Source organism: Sylvia atricapilla, chromosome Z (assembly GCF_009819655.1).
Source record: "Sylvia atricapilla isolate bSylAtr1 chromosome Z, bSylAtr1.pri, whole genome shotgun sequence".
Classification (NCBI taxonomy): Eukaryota; Metazoa; Chordata; class Aves; order Passeriformes; family Sylviidae; genus Sylvia; species Sylvia atricapilla.
In genome coordinates, this window is record NC_089174.1 from 57634740 (window position 1) to 57655477 (window position 20738).

Genomic DNA, 20738 nt, shown 5'->3' on the forward strand with positions numbered 1-20738 from the left:
GTTACTGTTTTACTTCTCAGCTACTTCCAGTATAACTGATTAGCTGCAGCTCTCAACTCCATCAGCAGGTACAAAAAAGTTAATGCAAACTCTTAGGTGTAAAACAGGAAAGAAAAAGCAGGGCAACATTGCTGAACTTAAAAGAAAACAAATTTATAATCAGAATTTAATATCAAAATTACACAAGAGACAAGAAGAAATATAAAGTATTCTTAACTTCTCTGTATGGCATTTCCTTCACTTGGAAAATGAAAGAAATCCCACACAGAAAAGGTAAGAATACTTTAAATTTCAAATAAAGTCAGCTTAACAGAATCAAATTTCATTGCTTAGAAAAAATATTTTACAGGTATTTCCACGATTCAGTTTTAAGGCTCAATAAGAACAGTATCTTGGGAAAGGCCAGACCTGCTGGTCAAGAAATTTATGACAACATATATTTATTAGAAGATATTTTATTGATAACAAATACAAAAATGTTACTCTCGTTCCCTGATGTTTCATTTTAAAGATAAAGCTTTTCCTTCACCACTTTACAGACTTGTAAATACAGCATTTTAAAAAATTGTGACAATAAATTAAGAAAATAGGAGGAGGAGAAAACCCAACGCAACAAGGAGAAAATGCATGAGAAGCAATAGAAAAATTATGCAACAGAATTTAAGTTATCGTATTACATTATCATTCCAAGAGAACTTTGGGGGTTTTGCACATGAAATAAAATAGCAAAGAAAAAGGATAAATACAAGTGCATTTGTGTCCCACTGGAACTTGTTCTTATTAACCAAAACAGTAGTACTCATCAGAATCAATTTTGGGATGCTTATGCAGAGACTGAGAGTCTTCCGCAATAGAAGAATCACTGAACTTGTCCATATCTGATGGGGTTTGGTGACCAGGGACATCATCCACTAAGGTGTCCAAATAACTCCCCACTGATATTCCATCCAGTCCATCACTACAGTCCTGTAAACTGCTACAGCTGCCATGGAGGGATGTCTCCTGACTTTCTAGCAAGCTGCACAGGCTTCCACTCAAACTGCTGCCTCTGCTGGCAATGGCTTTCTCTTCAATCATCCACTTGATTGATTCAATACTTTCATTGATGAGAAGGAGCTGGCGCATCAGCTTCACATCAGTGGCTCGGAGATTAACCTACAAGGCAAAAATAATTTAAAAAATTACTCTTTTAATAATTAAGCCAAAGAGCAGGCTTGAATGCGTTAAAAGAAAACAAAACAATCCAGCTTTCCTATCTAGACAAACCTATTTCAGTAACTAGTAAAAAAGCCCACAAGCAAACAAATAAAAAATCCCGAAAGCACAGCTATACTAATATTTTCTGTGAAGGCCATCTGGGAATCTGGTCAGCCTCCCTAAGCACTGACTGCATTAACAGGAGTGCTAGTCAGTGACAAAACTTTTATGCACACTGGTACAACACTGTTTAGATGAGAAACACAGCTGCTATGACAACTCCTGGGGATAGCCTTTCACTAATGAGAGAATCAAGACACAAAGCTATTGCTATTCACCATTACTCTAGGCTACTTACAGCTACAGACATCTAGGCATTCATCCCATGTTATCCTTACTATGGCTACTTGGGCAACTTAAAATTTTCAGATAATAACACCTAATTTATCATTGCATAATTTGGAAAAAAGCTTGTAGATATTCAACTTTTACTCACACTACTCCTGAGTGGACATGAAAATCTGCTATATAAGTGTCTGAGAGCTGAAATATTTAACTTATTGCAACCATAACTTTTAGTTATTTAAACCCACATTAGATGAAGGTGATGAAGTTCAGAGTTAACCACGTGTTACACAGAGCAAGCATTTGCTGCAGCTAACTAAATAAAAAGTGGACATTAAGAACAAACACCTACTTTCTCACTTAGTTGTGGTGGTCGATGCAAACACACAGAATCATTAATAGTAACAGACAGTGGAATACTACAGTGTTACATTTCACAGATATATTTGAGTTAACCATCTTAATGTTTTCCTTAATAGGCAAACTGTATAAGACACTTTTTAAGTCACTTCAGCTGACAAATAAAAGGCGAGACCTAAGGTTTATATACACTGCTTCCTTCTGTTCATCTGAAACATCATAGGTACTGGAAAAAGAAAAAATCTAGGACCCTGTCTTATGTACCATATTGAAAATTTGAAAGTCTTTCACTTAACAGAAAAAAAAAAAAAAAAAAAAAAAAAAAAAAAAAAAAAAAAAAAAAGGCAAGATCTATTACATCAGATAATAGACATTTTATAGAATTCTCCAAGTCCACAACTGTTGTACAGAAAAATAGCACCTGTATTGTTCATGCACAGTGGACTGGAACAGAATCAGTATTCTCATGAAGCAAAGACATGTTTTGCTACAAGTATAATCTGAACATGATCCTTTCCATATTCAAATGCCCTCTTCTCAGCATCCCAAATTTCACTGAGCTGGTACAGTTCAAAAATTATTTTAATATATTTTTATTCTCTTAGACACTGCAGAAGATTTGTAGTGGATTCAGCTGGACTGTTCCTAGCAGCCAATACGGTTTTGTTCTCTGTAAGTGTCACTAAACCATGTTGGTAGCATTCCAGTGTTCCAGCTCTTGCTGAGCATTGAGGGCAATCAAAGCTTTTTGTGTTTTTCACTCTGCACCTTCAGAAAGTAGACTAGGACTGAGAAAGCTGCTTGGAGTGGACAGAGATGGGACAGTTGACCAGAATTCATCAAACAGATATTTCTTGCCATACAATGCTGTGCCCAGCAAGAAAACATTTGATCATTGCATTTTATCATTCCTGTAGAGCTGTTGCTTGGGGGCTGGTTTATCTACTGCTGGGAGATGGTGTCACTGACTTTGCATCACTTGTTCATTTCATTTATTTCCTTCATTTTTTAAACTGTCTTTATTACAATCTAAGTTTTTATCTTTTTTGTTCATGTAATTCTCTCCCACTGAGAATTCTGATCCCACTGGAAGAGGAGAAGGAAGTGAGTGAGAAGTTGGTGGGTGCTTAGTTACTGGTCAGGGACAACCCAATGCAGAGATATTTCAAGCTTTGCCAGTAACAGACTGCTTGTGTAACTGTCATATGTAATCCCAGCGTCCTTCCCCAGTCCCCAGAATGACTTCCGAATTATTCTCAATCCAGTAACACAAGATTGAACAAAGCTAACCTGGTATTGTGCAAAACTGCTCCACCTACCATTCATTCACTTTTAACAGTACTGCCCATCTATCATTGTTTCAGAAGTGAGGTTATGAAAACAGATTGACCATTTTGTACTTCTCCTGCTCAAGCCAATTTCTCCACTCTGACCAATAAATCACTACAAGCCATTTGCTCAGCAACCAGGCTGTCATGAAAGCAGTAGATTGTCCAACTTCTCAAATGCAACTACAGACTTCAGCAACTTGAATATAAACATGCTTGGAGACAAGTTTCCCAAAAGGCTGATTTAGGAAATGGTTAACAGAACTAGTGCAAACATGATTCAACCAAAACAGTCCCTTTTAGATAAAGTAGACATCTTATGTATTTCAGATTCAGTTCACAGGAAATAATTTTTTTCTCTAAATACAGCAACAGCTTCAGCATTTTTGTGGAATGGTCATACTGGAAGCAATTCTTTGCATTCCTGAGTACTAGAGTTGTCCTCCTAGCTACCATGTCATTCCAAGTCTCTGATATCAAGAGTGTGCTTTTCCTAAAGCAAATATTAAAAAGTAGTTTAACAAGTGTCATCTTTTTTTAATATGGTTTACTTCTGTGTTTGATAACACAGAAATGTCAAAATTACACTTTTTGCTCCTTCTGTGCTTTAACACAGACACAATCACATTAGCTTTTACTCACTTGTATAGTCTTGGAAGTTGTTGGAGTATACAAGTTGGAGTGTTTTTGGAGTAAACAAGACTGACTTCAGCTAACAGGACTAAACACAATAAAATCTCACCATGTTTGATAGCTCCATTTGTTATGCACAGTAACAGGTGCATTTCAGGAATAATCTAAACAGGGTATCATAGCTACACAGGTTGTTCAGAACAGTTTTTACAGTTGTCCTTTGAGTTAAAAGTAGAACACAGGACGACCACAGGGAAAGTGTCTGTTATTATGGATCAGTCTTCAGCAAAAACTTATGCTGTATTAAACTACAAGAGAGTAAAAACTTATTTCCTGTTACAGGTTAAGTTCTATGAATGTATTTTTTGCGTACGTTTGCTCTGTGTATTTGCAATAATGCTGAAAGGATACTAAATGTTTAACATTAAGAGCTAGTCACAGCAAGGGCAAATAATGAAATTAAAGTGTCAGCATCTTTCAAGTAATACACTCTAGTGTAAGTGCACAGAATAGCATTCAGATAGAACTAGAACTATAATCTAGAAGGAACAGCTGGACTAAACACCTGTCTATGCCTCTCTCTCATACTTGTTTTAACAAAATTTTTTTCCTTTATTTTGGTGTTCTAATATGTACAACACTGTCATAATTTATTCAAGATAATTGATATATACACAACACAAAAGCTTTTGTGTATGTATACACGCAGAGAAATACACAAATATTCATGCCATTTTTATATCTAATTCATTGTTTTTGAGAAAGAACCTGATTAGGTAATTGCTTTTAGAATAAAATGCTTAATGACCAGGACTGCTAACAAAAACAATTATTGCCTCCTGGCAGCCACCCAAAGTAGTGCATTAGCTGCCCCTAACCTGATCACTTATTTTTGGGTAGAAGTCACATAGGTAGTCACAATTTGAGCAAAATGGCCTTGTGTTTTGCTGCTGCATATTCTGCAGACGTAGCTTCCAGTCAGCTCCAAGCACGGAGGGTCACCCTCCTCTCCAGAAATGGCAAAGCTTAAATGTCTGTTAAATATACCCTTCTAATCTGCAAAAGCTGTTTGAAACCCTAGTTTCTTCCTGCAGATAGCTTTCTTTTAAATTCCTGGATTCACACCTTTCTTCTTTTAACTAGAGGAACTCTGCAGGAATATTAATGACAACCATAAAAAGTGGTTTGAGAAAAAGATATCCTGAAGTTTAAATTATTCCAGTTTCATTTTTTTCTCAACATTTTTATGTTCTGTGTTGTAAAGAGTCCACTAGTAAAAGGAAAATAAGTGAGCAAACTTAAATAGTAAGGTATTTTTTTCAGGATATGTCTTTTAGCCAGAACACAGTGAAGTCCTTACAACAGACAAAATCTTACACTTAAAACTTAATGCATTCAGGGAGCTCTTTAAGTCACTCAGATCATGAGCTCTGCTCTGCACCAAATCTCAACATGAATCAAGGGTTGGCTGCTCTGGAATCTGTGTTCTAAAACACCTTGAGTTTGGGCACAAATTCCATGATAAGTGGAAGTGGATAGAAACAGCAGCAAAGTACAGTAGCCCTGGGAAAGGCCCCACAGGTTCAGTCCTGGGAAGTCCTGCAGAAGATAACACATATATGAAGAGGTTAGATGAAATTAAGTGCAGCCAATTCCATCTGTTGCTAAACGCTACAATACTCATCTCTATCACACTTCTTACAAACAGAATTTCAAACCAGCTGAAGTTTTCCATACTAAACAGGTGTGCATGACCACTACAGTTCAGGAGTATTAATGCTACTATTGTTTCCACTTCCTAGGATGTTTCAGAGATAGCTTCCTGCTTTCCTATTCAGTTTCTTCTAGCTCCCATATCATTAAGAGCTTGCCAGCTATGCCCACCTCCCTTTTCATTTTTAAAAGGGAGATTACCTCAGCTTCTCATAAAATAGTAAATTCCATACATTAAATCAACATGCAATCAAAAAAATCTAACAATCAATTCCAAATAATTTCTTTTCCATACTGAGATGTCTCTTCTTCAAAAAAGTTAACCTTATTCCACTTTCACCTAGTGTTACTTTTACTATTAGAAACACTGAATAACAACCTTCATAGTAACTAGTTTACAAGGGAAAAGATGAGGGTGAGGAAAATAAAACAGTGGTTAGCAATTACTCAAGTCTTATCATAATTCGAATATAGTAAGGAGATATATAAGGATAGACAACTGGTCTGTAATAAGACCTCATTGACTAATTCTGTGAGACCATAACAAGGTAAACACCACAAGCAACTTATTCAAATCCAAAATCCAAGTGTTACTTAACTGCAGTCACCAAGCTAACATGCTTACACAACAGAGATAAGTCCGCTGACACAGATAGGATTTGTTTATTAAACATGAAGCATGCCATCTGAAGGTGAGCAGGCTCAAAGTGATACTACAACAGCTTCTCAACACCAGTGAGTAAAATAGATGCTCTTTTTTTTTTTTTTTCGTATTTAACACATTAAAAAAAAAAAAACAAAACAACAACAACAAAAAAACCCCCACAAATAATAGATGTCTGCCCCTTTAACACACAGAATGATTAACAGGCTGTGCAGGAGCTACATCCTACTTAAATTAAAACATATGCAAGTGCACGTCTTTAAACTTCTTGCTTGCTTCTAAAATGTCCTACTGATTCAAAGGGGTTTGCATTGGCTTCATCATATAATTATGCTGCTTTAGGCAATGATATTTCAGGATCAAGATGAAAAAAATTAGAATACCTAGGCTGACTTCTGAATTTCAACTGCTCCTGAATTTAAATCTTCAGGATTTCCTGTTACAAATGCAGGGAATTTTACATGGGAATAAAAAGACAAGTTTACTGTCATCAACTAGAAGGCATCCTCTATGCACCAGTGAAACAGAAACTGCTTGTGGGAATGCGCCACATGCTCTCCACGGCAAAGCCAACTAACTGTGGTAAATTCAGACACCACAATAATTCAAGCTAACCCAACCAACCCAACTGAAACTCTGTATGAGCTCTCTCAAAACAGACCAAAGCCTGGCAGAGAATGAGACTGTCAGTCGAGGTAGGTGCTGCAATGTTCATCATTATGCCTTATGTCTCTTCACTGTGATTTACCTCACACTGATTTAGCTAAATTAAATTTCAGTCAACAGTGATAAATGTAGATCAACAGCTTTTTCTGCATCTGGGTTCTTTCAGCATGGACTTGTGTTATAATGTATTCCTGTATCATTTTCCCATTTCTTCTCTCCTGGTTTTTAGGCTTATCGTAAGCTTCAGACAATGAGAGAGCACACACAAAAGCTACATATACATATGTATTTTTACATATATATGAAAATTAAATTTATGTGATCCATTGTTGATTTGTAGTTATGCTTTGCTGATCTCCTTTCTTTCTGCCAAATGAGCAAGTTACACTGACTCATGCTCTTCCATAATGAGTCACAATAAAAATATTGTGGCAGACCAGAAATTTTGATCACTTAATTTTTGACTTCTTTTGCAAGAGATTGTTTATACTCTTGCATCTTTTGAAGACTCCAAAATTGTTAAAACCCTCATATGAGATTTTTTAGATAGAATTTGTTACAACTGCTGAACCCTCAGCTGCTCATAAAGCAAGTAGTCATTGGGTTTTTAGTTTCTGTCTGCACTCTTCTCTACTTTAAACAGAGGCTCTAGCCTAGTCACTGTCCTGCTTCAAGTTCCTGCATTTCCACTGCAACCCTTCACCAAGTCCTTGCAATAAATATTTCCACAGGTCCGTCTGTAAAATTTGGCATTCATATAACACAGCTTTGAACACAGTGACTTTTGACTAGGAAGGAGGAAGAGAGACCTTGTGATTCCACATCAGTCACAAAAGGATTTTACTGTAAGGAAAGCTTACCAACCCACTAGCTGAAGTAAAGAAGTAGGCAGGTCAGGTCTGAGCCACCACTGGAATAAGGTAGGCGAATACACTAGAATGATTAGGAAACAGAGCAACTTCAAGAGACAGCAAGTTCGTTCAGTAGGCAGTGAGAGTAAGTAACTCAATGAGTAGGTTCCAAGAACATTTCCTGCAAATATATGAACAAAATATCATGCTAATAATATTTATAATCTGATACAGGAAATTACAGTATTGGCGATTTACATTTCTCTTATAACACCCTATTTTAATATTTTAATTTTATGCATACTAATGATTTCCCTTATATTGAACAAGAAAATAAAGAAAATACACACCAACAAGTTGTGCAATTGTTTGGCCATATTATCTTTTAAAAAAAAAAAAAAAAAAAAAAAAAAAAAAGTGAATTTCAAGGCCTTTTCTCACTGCCTTGAAATACGCAGGGTCCTTGTCTGAGGAGAATGTGTGGGCAGCCTGCCAAGTGTATTAATACCTTTGATAATAAAACATCAACGATTAGGAGGAATAATTTGATCAGTAGGGTATATTTCTTTCTTTTAACATTATACTGTTTGAGGTATCTTGTATGTTTAAATGTAACAAAAAAATCCCCAGGCGATTTTTTTAAAAAAAATTTTTTAAAAAAATTTTTATTTGTTTTAGGGTTTTGGCCATCTCTTTATTTCATTGTGAAAAAGAACAAACTATTTAACTCCTAAGTAAATACAACAATGATTGTCAAAAAGAAACATGATGTACAAGTGAGAGCAAATAGAAGGAAAAAAGAAGTTTGTCAGGTTCTTATTTCCTCACCTCCTGTCCAAGTAAAACAAATGTTAAAGAAATGGAAGGACTACAGATTTCAAAGATACAGTCTCAGAAGGATGAAAAATACAAAAGGAAAATCCTGACTCTTTTCAAGTTTAGTTCAATTAACCTGAAAGGGAGCAGTGACAAAATGTAGGGATTTGTGAAGAGGAAAAAATTCTAATGTTGCTGGAAGGTTTTACTGAATGCTTTCAAATATCCCATACTACTGACATAAAAGCATTGTCTGACCTTAGAAATGAATCTATGACAAAGGTGAACATGTCCAGAACAATCCATAATATGGACCCACATTTGCAGACAGACAAGATAACTCCACTGCAAACATTCAGGTCAATATGAAGCTGTAACGTTTGGCTGTGTGCGTCAGAAAGTGTTACAGCAGATGGACGATCACAGTATCCCTATAAAGTGTTCTGGACACCAGATACAATGCAGGACTTCATTTGTCTTCTGACCAATATGTGACAGCGCTGGGGCTCAAGAACACATCTAATTTCTTCTTTTTTTAAATGGAATTCACTCTCTGCCTTATTCATGTTTGTCTTGACCAAAACATAGTCTTAGCAACACTATGCAAAAAAATGAAAGAATATAATAACTACTCCATACCTGTTAATCCCTTCAAAATTAATTACTTTTAATACTGGCAATGTGGAAGTATACTCAAAAGCATGTAACTAAAATAAAAGAAGATAATGGGGTTTGCTTACAGGTATATCCAAAGTTTGAAAATACTCCCTTTATAGAGATAACAGCTAAGTTTGAAAACATTTTAAAGCATAAAAAAAAAAAAAAGAAAAAACTTCCAAACCTTAAAAAATCCTCATCAAAACACCCAACTTATTTCATTAAATCACAACTGACATGCAACAATAGTAATACTAGGGAGAATTCTGAACTCTCTTGAAATTCAAGTCTGCTTGCACAATACCACTGGAGAGACACATACAATTAAAATAAATTAAATCTTTGTCTCAATCTCCCCAGAATTCAAAATGGAATTCTGTTTGAAACAGTTCTGTATTCCTGGAGAGGGGGTATATCCTATTGAAAGCATATTTTTAATCTAACAATCAAATCTCTAGGCAAAGCCAACATGCAGTCCTATTTACTGAAGGTTTATCTAGATAAGAATAAAAAACTTCAAGACAGCTTTGGTATTATAAATGATCACATGTACTCCCAAAAACGCTTTAGTAGTCCTAGAAACCGATTTGCTGATCGTTGTGATATTTCCCGTATTAAAACATTATGAGCATTATGTTTCCATACTAAATTTTTGAACAAAATTGAGTCAGTGTCTTAAAAAATAAGGAGTTTTGTTTTCTTTTCTTTATTTTACTTTGTGACCTATTTAAAGTTCCATGTCTTTGAAATTCAGCTTAATTTTTGTTTTTAATGCAAAAGTTCATCCAAATCTCCTCAGCGGTGTAATCATCATTCTTCTAAAATATGGTCCCTACACAGAGTCTTTACATATCTCTGAAAGTACTAGCATGTTTGTCTTTCAGATAACACCAAGTTGCCTATTTGGAGTCTTTCAAACAAGAACACCCTTTCAAACTTCCTGGTATCTGCAAAAAATTAAGTAATTTCATTCTTTCTCAACCACTAAGAAGGTACCAAACAGCTAGCAGCTAACCTGCATCTGGGATCTACGGATTAAGAATCTAGGAGTAAACAACAGGCTAAAAACATGTCTATCAAGTCAAAACACTGAAATGGGCCAACACAACGAGCCAAGCAGGCTGTTGAAAACTACACAGGCTGCATCTTTTGAGCCCTTTTGGCTCAAAAACCCACACACCTCTTTGTTTCCCACAGAACACACCACAACAATTTATTCCGGAGGTCACAAGGCATGATTATCCACATATATTAACAACTAAACAAAGATACATCCTATGCTTCCAGACAAAGATGTGAGAAGGTAGTAAGAGTAATCAATCCTGAACTATCTGCAAGGCAAAACCAGGCACCCAAGGTAACATTTTCTTTCCATATTATTTGATCCCTTCTCTCACCAATAACTATTATCCATGCCATATAGTGCAGTCCTCACTACAGCTCAGTCCTCAGAGAAGCTACAGTGTAGCTTCTTCTATACCACTCTAGCTCATAGAGTGCTGTTTTTACACTAGAACCGTGTTTTTAGCTTCATAGCTAGTAGAAGAAGATATGGGAAATGTAAGCAATGACCTTGATTCTTTCTAAATCTACTCATCTGTTAACTGCATTGATAGCTATGATTAACATTCTTGGCTGAACTAAAATCACACCACCATGCCCCAGTGCTCTTCTATGTAGAAATCTTAGCTAAGAACAGGTTTAAGACCTGCAAAACATGGCTAGGAAAAGACAAATATTGCCTCTGCGAATCAAGGGTAACTTGGGAAAAGAGAGAGCTAGTCAAGGAAAACACAGCAGATTTGGACAAGAGAAGTTCAGCTGCATTTGAAAAGGGCTCGTAACAACTCTTCTTCTGATTTAATTTTGTTATTAAACTTCACCGGAGCACAAATTAATAAAAATGAAGGAGAGAAATTACAAAATATTAAAGATCATAGTGTTGCTTTGATTGCATTTTATTTCTTGTCTGAAACAGATGGACTGATGCTCTGCACTGGTGAATGCCTAAATAGCTTTATGAAGTTATCGTCACAGATGGCTTCCTCAACTGGAAAACAGCAACAGTGCCTTCACTCCCCTGCCTCAGCCACAGCAACCAGCGCCAGGTGCTAACAAAGGAGGATGTAAATTCCACAGGCCTTTGAAGAATATCACTGCTGCTTTGGTACGCTAGTAGTACTGCTCCTCTCTTGCAAAGAGGCTTTCTCCTCTCTCTGCTGTAGCAGGATTTACACTTTTCTCCTACAAACCTGCAACACTAGAACCCTGCCACACACCACCACCTGAAATAAAAAATATTTCAGTGCACTGCACAATTCTGCCAAGACATATGGACAAGTCATTAACATTCACAGTGGTTGAAATAGTCCTGTGAAGGCAAAATGTAGCTTAAGTCACATAACAGGAAAAATCTTGTAAAAATTATCATTCTGGCTTCATTTTTGCTCCTCTTATAGCTGTATAGTTTTGACCAGAAAAATATCCTAAAGTTTACAATGACTCCTTGAATGACTTCCCCAAGTTGATATGTTTGTGTGCAGACCCATCTAAACCCCATTAGTCAGAAAACCTTCTTGCCCATGGAAACGTTTCTTCAACACCAAAACCAACATAAACCCCCTACATTGCCACTGTTTTATTATTAAGCATTTTGTTCTAAACATGCACCATTTGCCTTTGTCTAACAAAGAAAATGGTCTGTATTAGCTGCCAAACTTCACCCTTGCAATGTGACCAGAACAGGCCAGGTACTCTCATAAAGGTACATACTAATCTCACTCCAGGAAGAACTAGATATTCAGAATGAGAATCACAGAAGAGTTGGGGTTGGAAAGGACCTCAGAAGATCATTTAAACCCACATCACTGCTATGGCAAGTTGAACAGGATCGAGTCCAAGCAGGTTTTAAAAATTTCCAGAGATAAGACTCTACAGCCTCTCTGGGCAACCTATTCCAGTGTTCATATACCCTCAAAGAAAAAAACAAACCTTTTCCTTATACTTGGATGGAACTTCCTGTATTTCAGCTTGTGCACATTATCCCTTGTCCTGTCACTCAGTAGCACTGCAGAGAGTCTGGTCCCATCTTCTTGCCAGTTACCCTCACGATATTTGTACACATTGGTAAGATCCCTGTTCAGCTGTCTCTTCTCCAGGCTAAACTGGCCCAGTTTCTTTCAGCATTTCCTCATAAGAGAGATGATGCTCCAGACCCCTTTACAGTCCCCTGCTGGACCAGCTCTCCAGTAATTCCTTGTCTTTTTTCCATTCCCTGGAAAGTTCAAAATGGATCCCCAAAAAGCATTCCAGATATGGCCTGTATCTACCAGGGCTGAGTAGAGGTAGGGTGTGTACATAATTTTTGCAAGTTTTCTAAAGAGGTGGCTAAACAATGCAGATCTTATTTCTCTTTCCACAGAAATGCTTTATAGTTTCCTCCTCGGTGTCAGGACTGTTTTTGTCTAGTCATTTATAATTACTGGAAGGATCAAGGTCTGAGTATGAAGTTTTTAAATCACAAATTATTTTAAACTGAATATTAAGAAAGTCCAATGTTTGCTGTATCTCATAAGCAAGTGTCTGAGGTAACAAAAGAGTGCAACTGTCTCAAATACAACACTTCTTTAAACCAATGGAAATTTGGTAGGAACACAGAAAAAAATAAAGAAAGAAAAATACAAAGCAATCAAGCTGTTCTATTTTTGTTTCTACCTTGGGATAAAAATAAAAATGCGCGAGCTTGGAAACACTTGTTGCGTTATAATTCTTGGATGTGTTTCCTTCCATACCTATAGAGAAGCAGGTTTCATAGTCAAACCAGAATGCAGTAAAATGACTCTTCTTCTGGAAGCATTTGAGTCATGAATGATATCTAACAGCAGCAAACAAAATCAGAAATTATGCCAGTGAAGTGTTTGTAGAATCTGAGCCCCCCACCAGTTAAATAGAAATTTATCATTGCTTTAAAGTCACTAAATGCTTTCACTTCATCTGACACTGTACCCAGCAGAGCCATACAGCACTGAGAGGAGTTTACCGTACAGCAAAGCAAATGAAACATTCGGGTAATTTCTCTGGCAACTTGGTTAGTTTGTGTTTACAGTCAACTAAGAAATGTGCCATAGCATTGTCTTGGCAAACTGTTAAGTGTTAAGAAAGGCTACGTTGGTGGGGAAAGACAAGGATTGGATTGCTGAGGCCAGTATTGACCTTCCAGTGTGGAAGCTCCAGGGGTTGCATATTTGGACAAAACAGAGAAGCTGACTTTACATACCTAACATATATACATGCTCTAGAGTCCTTCCCTATCTTCTTTTATGGAAGAAGAGAAACCTCCTTGAGAATGACTTCAAAGAGGAGGCTCCTCGGACACATTTTATTCCACACACTCATCTGCAGCCAGGCACCAGAGGGACTCAGCACTGAAACACAGAGCAAATGACCTGTGAAATAAATGGCTGTCCTAATGTCCTCTAGATCTGAAAAAACTTGAAAGCTTAAATTAGGCTGTTTATATCTTTAAAAGAGGTAATTCAAGATGGCTTATGGACCCTCTGGGGTTTTTTTGTCCCTTATTTTGGTCACCCTCCAGATTACGGGTGATTTCAGTTGCTTGCCACAAACACTTCCACCATGGGAAAAAGCCTATAATTAGAAGCTACATTTATGGGAGTAAGGCTGGATAACAAAGGTTATAAGTCTGTCTTCACAACAAAACAGTTTCCCTTTTAACAATGAGGTTGTCTGTAAATTTATAATCAGAGTTCTTCATCTTTATGAATAGTAAACTGAGAACCATCTTTTGGAACTGCTTACATATACTTAGTGTAACTTCCATGTTTATAAATGTAAGTTAAATCCATCAGAGAAACTGCAGTCAGTTTAACTGAATTCCAATTGCTTTTCAACAGCTCAGATCCTCTGTCTTTTTACTCCTGTAAATTCATCTTCATCTGCTTCACATTCCAGTAACTAGCTTCCCTTCCAGGACACAGAAAATAAACACATGGAAAATAAACATGTCCACTGCTAAAAGTTTACTACGTTTTGACTATGAATAGACAAATAATCTAGTAATTTTAAAACATGAATTGAAAATGCTTTCTTTTTCTTTTAGTATTTACTAATAGTATTTATTTTTTTTTTGTTACGGAAAAAAAGTATTGAAGAGTAGAAATGCAGTTGTTGGCCACCACCTCTGCTCTCTCTCTCTCTCTATATATTTATATATGGTACTGTGCATTTCAAGCTTTTCCTGCTTGTATACAAAAGGTAATTTTAAATTGTCATTGTCATAAGTAACCACATAAAAGAAAGCATCCACACAAAAGTATGATGATCAAAGGGCTGGAAATCTGCCATATGAGGAAAGACTTAAGGAGGTAGTCTTTTCTCCCTAAAGAAGTCTTGGGAACAGGGGTATGTCCTCAGAGCATTCCAGTAATTTGGGCGGATACAAGAGGACTAAGAGAGGTTTCATCTTAAAACAAGCTCAATTTTTTTTTCAGTGAAGGCAAACACAAGGAGAACAACCTCTCCAGTTACATGGCTGAGGTTTTCAAGTCGACAGTGTGCCTCACAATGTCACCCAGACTTCCTTTCCTTCAAAAGGTGAAATCATATAGTCTTTGAAAGTCCGTTTATGGAATAGCCCTTCCACCCCACCCTGTCCAGGCCATTCTATGAAAGCCATGCTATTAAGCTGATTTCATCAGAAAGGTTAAAATCTATTTGCTAAAACTCTAAAATTTTGTAGAAGCGGTTTAGTATTCACTTTGTCTCATTACAAATTGTCAGGAATCAGACTTCAAAAATCAACTTCAATGATTCTTCTCCACTTGAAAAAGTAATCAGGAAGGAATCATGAAATTATAATCTCTGAAATAAATGCTGGAAAAAGTCTCACAGCACATGGGCAGTCTAGCTGGAAGTCTTGATGGCAGTATCCCTGACTCTGTGATCATTCACACCAGACAGATGCACATGTATCAAGGTATCTCACACTGATGCTGCTCAGTGAGGTACCAGCATTGTTTCATGGACTCTTGGCCATACAGCAGCTAATAATGTAAGCACATATTCATTCTTCTGTACCTCTTGGGGACTTAAACCCTTCAGCAGCTGCTTTAGCTGAGTAAGAATGGACATAAACTCTGACTAAGTACATCAAGATGTTCCACAAATCCTTCTGTTAGGCACTGAGAGGCATTTGCCAGTCAAAACATATGTTTAAATATGCATTAATTTAAATAACCTTGGTCGCCTCATCCTTTCCAGTGAAAAGATGGAGAACTTGGCAAAGTCCTGGCACTGTAAGTTGCAGGTTTTCCTTATTAGATTTATTTTCCCTAAGGATCAACCTGCAACTCCATTTTAACATGAGCCACTGTTCTGATCACTGCCCAATCTGCGTAATATGCAAAAATTGCAAACTCCTCTACTACATCGTGCAAATTGGAGAGTATGGAGCGAACTTGCTAACAAGACACAGGATTAACCCCTTTTTCAGTCAACTTCAGGAGGACTTGGGGGAACAAGTTAATTTCTATTTCTGTATGCCTTCTTTGTATGTCTAAGAGCCTCACTTCAGGGATTCACTGAATAACGGCTCATTAAGAAACATGGGTTAATCAAACTCTCCTGCACAGGTTTGAGGCTTAGCCACTAGCAATTTTATATTTAAGATTTTATCTTCAGTCAAGTATTTAACCAAACATTACAATTAATCTGATCAAAAACCAGCATCTGATACACAGCTTTGCATTACTGACTAGGCACACTGGAGCCAGTTCTTGGCTTCAGTTAAGACGGCTGATGTTATCATAACAAAATAGCGAATGTAGCAGCCTGCACCTACAGCATGTGTTAAAGAGGTATTTCAAGTCACAGTTGTAGACTTTTTAAAATCAGTTCTTCAAAGAAACTAATAAATGCAGATCCCCCACAACTACAGATCTAACAAATCTAAGCAAATATGAAGTTTGCCAGACGCCTTAGATCTGGAAGAATAGGGTTACAACAGCTCTGCCCTCCAACCTGAAACTTCATTAATGTGCTAGGGACAGTTAACAACAACAAACAATAAAAAAAGCATAAAGAAAACAAGACAAACCAAACCATCAAAACACCAAGGAGGTGTTGCAATTACACCATTGTAATGATCCCATTTGCCTTAATCCCAGTTTCATTTTGTCAGGATCAATGTTAACTGCCTTTAAAAAATAGTTACACTAAAATTAAACTAGAAGAACAAAGGAGAAGAAAACTCAGTTAATGAGTTAGCATAGGAATATGCCTCTATGTCAAATGGCTTTAGCTTAAATTTGGAATGCTCAGCTCCTTGGAAATAGGATTGTTTCAATTACTTTATCTTTCAGTCCGAAAACGGCAACATTCAGTATACGCAGCTGGATGTTCGGACCCACTAACAAAATTTGATTCTCGGCAGCTTTCACTGGAAGGAATCTCATTAAAAGTTCCAGCACTGCCATCCACCTCTCACTTCCAAGATACATAAAAATACTTAAAGCAGAAAAGCTGTAAATTTTTTTATTATTATTATATGTGGGCCATATTTTTTATGTATGTGTTTAAATTTCTAGCTTGCAAAGAGGCATTACTGAGTTGATTTTGGAAACTTTTGAATTTAAAGGAAAAAAACCCCACCCAATCTCATTCTTTGACCGTTAAAGAAAACCTCCCTTTGAATAACCCCAGAACTTGTGAAGGACAAATGAGGCTTTAGCAGCAGTATCATTTCTGGCTGCAGAATGAGCCTCAAAGATTATTTACTGCAGTGAAGGTGTTATGTGTTGAATGGTGACCTCAGGAGCACGGCAGACTAGAAAAAAGGCCGCAGCTATAAAGGTTTATTATCAACTCCCCAACAGAATGTTCCACCTAAAAGACCAAAGAAATAAAGATCTTAACAGTAGCACTGTGACAAATTTCATACTGAATCAAAGGTCAAATAGTGAGAGGTATTCATTCCACCCAAGCTTGACCACAGCACAGTGTTTTGACTCATGCTGGCAATTACATCTTGTTTCTCCTCTAATTTATGGACTTAAAACTCAAAGGTTTTCAGGATCCAAGGTAGTCTCAACCATGGCCTTCATGGGAAAATGGAGGATAAGAAAAAGGAAGTAAACCTTGCTAAGCAGGTCCATATTTCAAGAACAGTATTCTGTGTGCTTTGTGTGATTGCAGAGATCATTACGCAAAATCAGGTGTGAAGTGAAACAAACCCTTTTGAACAGCAAAAGAATCTGAAGGAGCAAGGGAAAGCCTCAAGTCTTTCACCCAACAGATGGCCTGTTGCCACACACCACACCTATTTATCAAGTACTGTAGCTCACAGTCAAACCCAGCACTTCCAAGTCAAATATCATCTTCTTTCATATACCACTAGAAAAGAAGCACCCGAGTAACCTTGTTTTTTATGTTTACAAAAAGTTTGTCTCAAGTCTGGAACAAGCAAGTAAAAAAAAACAGAGGTAAGTCTATCCAAAATTCAGTAACTGGGCTGTAGAAGCTGCCATCATAGTATAACTAGAAAAAGAAAGCTTAATGGGTAACACGTGGTTTCCCAAACTTCTAGTATTTTCCATTTTTTGAATGTTCACTACTGCAGCAGCTATAGAATATTTTCTACATGTCCAAGACCTCTGATGCCTTGCAGCAAAGCCTAAGAATAATGCATTAGAAAGAAGTATGAAGTAAGAAAATAGAGGTTTCAGCTCCATTTTAGAAATTATATGCAGTTAAAAAAAGGGGAAGAAACATAAAGAGGAACCACAATTTTTACCTGATATTGCTCTTAAATTTATAAAATATATCCACTAAGAAAACTGCAGAGGGGAAAGTGACTGATTAAGAGGTTGAAGCAACCCTTAGGGTTGAGTAAAATCCTGAAGATGCCAGAGACTAGAGAAAAAAATCCAGGAAGGTAGTTCACTTTCACACTCTGGATTACAGAATACAGCTGAGAGCATGAAAAAGGTACCAATACTTCACAATTAGTCATTGTATTGGTGGTTTAATGGACACATACAGACCAGAAGTCAAATGGGAACAGCATTGTAACTTCACTCCTCTCACGCAGTGTGAGAAATAATTTCAGATAAGAAAAGCCAGCCAGTCACTAAAGTGAAAAAGAACAGGAGAAGTCAAAGCTTTTGGGACTAAAATATATTTATGCTTAGGGCAGGGGAAAAAAAAGAGAAACTGGATGGTGGGAAGAAGAAGAGGCAAAAGAAAAATTGTGATGTGGAATTTGCAAGTGTGAAGTAGCTGAAGAGATCAACGTGAAAGGAATAGATGACATTGGCAACTGACTCAGCTTTTCCCTCCCTTAACAGGCCTAGTTGTCTTGACACATAACATTTGTGCAAAAGCTCTGGCTACCTTAGTTGCTTCCTCTGCAGTCCGACATCCCATGCACTATAAGCTACCTGTGAGTCATTGAACTACCACTGTGCAAGCTTAAAATAAAAAAAGCATGAAAGAAGCAGACAGTGTGTTACTCAATATTAAAACTGAAATTCCCAGTGATTGTTACCCTAAAATCATAGAATCACAGAATAGTTTTGGTTGAAAGAAACATTAAAGATCATCTAGTTCCAGCCTTCCAAATACTAAGCACAACGTCTCTGGGCAACCTGCTCCAGTGCCCCACTACCCTCTGAGTAAACAACTTCTTCCCAACATCTCTGAACCTATCCTCTTCCAGTTTAACGCTGTTCCCCCTCACTCTATTACTCCATGTTGTCAGAAGTCCCTCTCTAGCTTTCTTGTTTGGCCTGGCCAAAAGGTACTGAAAGGTGGCCAAAAGATCTCCGCAGTTTGACAGTTGGATTTGTGGAAATCTCTTAAATAACAGGAGGCTATACAACAGCAAGCGTAATTTATTATTTACACCTCAAGATTAACATTAACATCTTGCCCCTTAACTCTCAGAATATCCATTCTCTTCCCCTTTTTGCCCAGCACACTTAGTCTCTAAAAACCCTTACAAGCCCACACACCTATACACCTATATGTAGCACTGTAGAGGAACTTGTGGTATGGTACACTCATTCACACAGGACTACATCAATTTATTTACTGTGAATGGCTGAGTTCCAAAACTGTTGCATAAAGTTATCTCAACACTCTGCCAGAAAAATCTCCATCCCAACCTGATCAAATTTCATCCCATTTTCAAATAACCATAGTGGCAGGAGCTATGTAAAAAAACTGCTACTAAGAAGTGTCTTTTGGGAGCCACATAACACACACAAATAAAAACGGAAGTTATCTATGCTCAGGTATCTGAGATGCCCTGAATTTTCAAGACTGTATCTGCTGAGTGCTCACTAATCACTGGTCATTTGCTTGCAAAGAGTTTCCGATTGGTTTGGCTTAGAAAAAATTAAGCCAGTTTTATGCCATCATTTTATATTACGCATTTTATATGGCAAAATAAATTTACTGAGATAGTGATATACAAAATATATCACTAAGATAGTAAACAAGTTTGAGGACCTGAACTACATACAGCATAGTCCCATCACGGATCACTGGCAAAAGAAAATACACCATTCAACCAAAGTATAAACAGTTGTTTTTGCAATAATTACTCTGCATCATCTGCAGCCTGTTTTGAACTAATTAAGTCTCTGAAGACTAAAATCCAGCAATCAAGTCCCTGAATTCCAGGCCAAATTTCCAACTCGAAAATATCCTGTGCGTCTTTAGGTGTTAGTCATGAGCAGGAAACAGGTGCAATGCAGAAAATACAGTTACAAGAACAGGAGAGTAGTGCATTATTTCGTTTATTGGTACTCCAGCTTTCAGCACTTCTAACGAGTTGACAGGACCAGAAGCCAACTGCGAGTCCTTTGCCAACTGGCCCGCTGCGAGGAAAAGAGCCGACAAGTCCCTCGCTCTACACCGCACCGACGAGCGGCCTTCTTGCTCTCCCGACCGGCAGCAGAGCTTTGGCTGTCACCCGGCCCCACCGGGAGCTGGATGCGCGCAGCCGCTGCTCCCGCGGGCAGGCGGCACTCCTTCCCGCGGCGGGCCGGCCCGGCAGGGCGCAGGCAGCGCACTCTCCCCGGCCCGGGCCGCTGCCGAGCGGGAGGCGGCGGTGCGGAAGGGCTGCGGCTACTCACCATCTCCTGCCTCAGGAGCTGAAGTTTTGTCTCCAGACGGGCCAGGGCGGCAGCGCGGCGGCGGCGGGGGCCGGGGCCCGCGGCGGCGGGGCGGGCCGGGAGCTCCTCCCCGCGTAGCGGCCGCGCCAGGCTCTCGGGCACTTTGCGCCCCAGCTTCTGCTCGACGTCGCGGAGGTCAGGCGAGGAGCCGGGCTCCATGGCTCGCCCTGCAGGGCCCCGAGGCGGCAGCGGCACTACCCGCGCCCGCCCGGCCGCTGCCAGAGCGCGGAGGCGCGGAGAACCGCGGCAGCGCCGGGGACGGCGGGCACGGGCATCTCCGGGGCGCACCGGCCCCGACCGCCCCCTCCCCGAC

The 20738-nt window shown here is 38.3% G+C and overlaps 1 protein-coding gene across 1 annotated transcript; it reads right to left on the reverse strand.

Annotated features, from left to right (window-relative positions):
• Positions 1-294: 294 nt before the first annotated feature.
• LURAP1L (leucine rich adaptor protein 1 like) lies at positions 295-20721 on the reverse strand. Its single transcript, XM_066338763.1, has 2 exons — positions 20387-20721; positions 295-1155 (listed from the first exon to the last, which is right to left on the reverse strand). The coding sequence occupies exons 1-2, from the start codon at positions 20582-20584 to the stop codon at positions 781-783; spliced, it is 573 nt and encodes a 190-aa protein (XP_066194860.1). The 5' UTR covers positions 20585-20721; the 3' UTR covers positions 295-780.
• Positions 20722-20738: the final 17 nt, after the last annotated feature.

What these genes read in the sequence shown, in the direction of transcription:
- LURAP1L (XM_066338763.1), bottom strand. Translation starts at nt 20,584, where the DNA reads ATGGAGCCCGGCTCCTCGCCTGACCTCCGCGACGTCGAGCAGAAGCTG. An exon ending in AGCTCCTGAGGCAGGAGATG is followed by an intron (nt 1,156 to 20,386) that starts GTGAGTAGCCGC and finishes TTTGCCTTGTAG; the next exon opens with GTTAATCTCCGAGCCACTGA.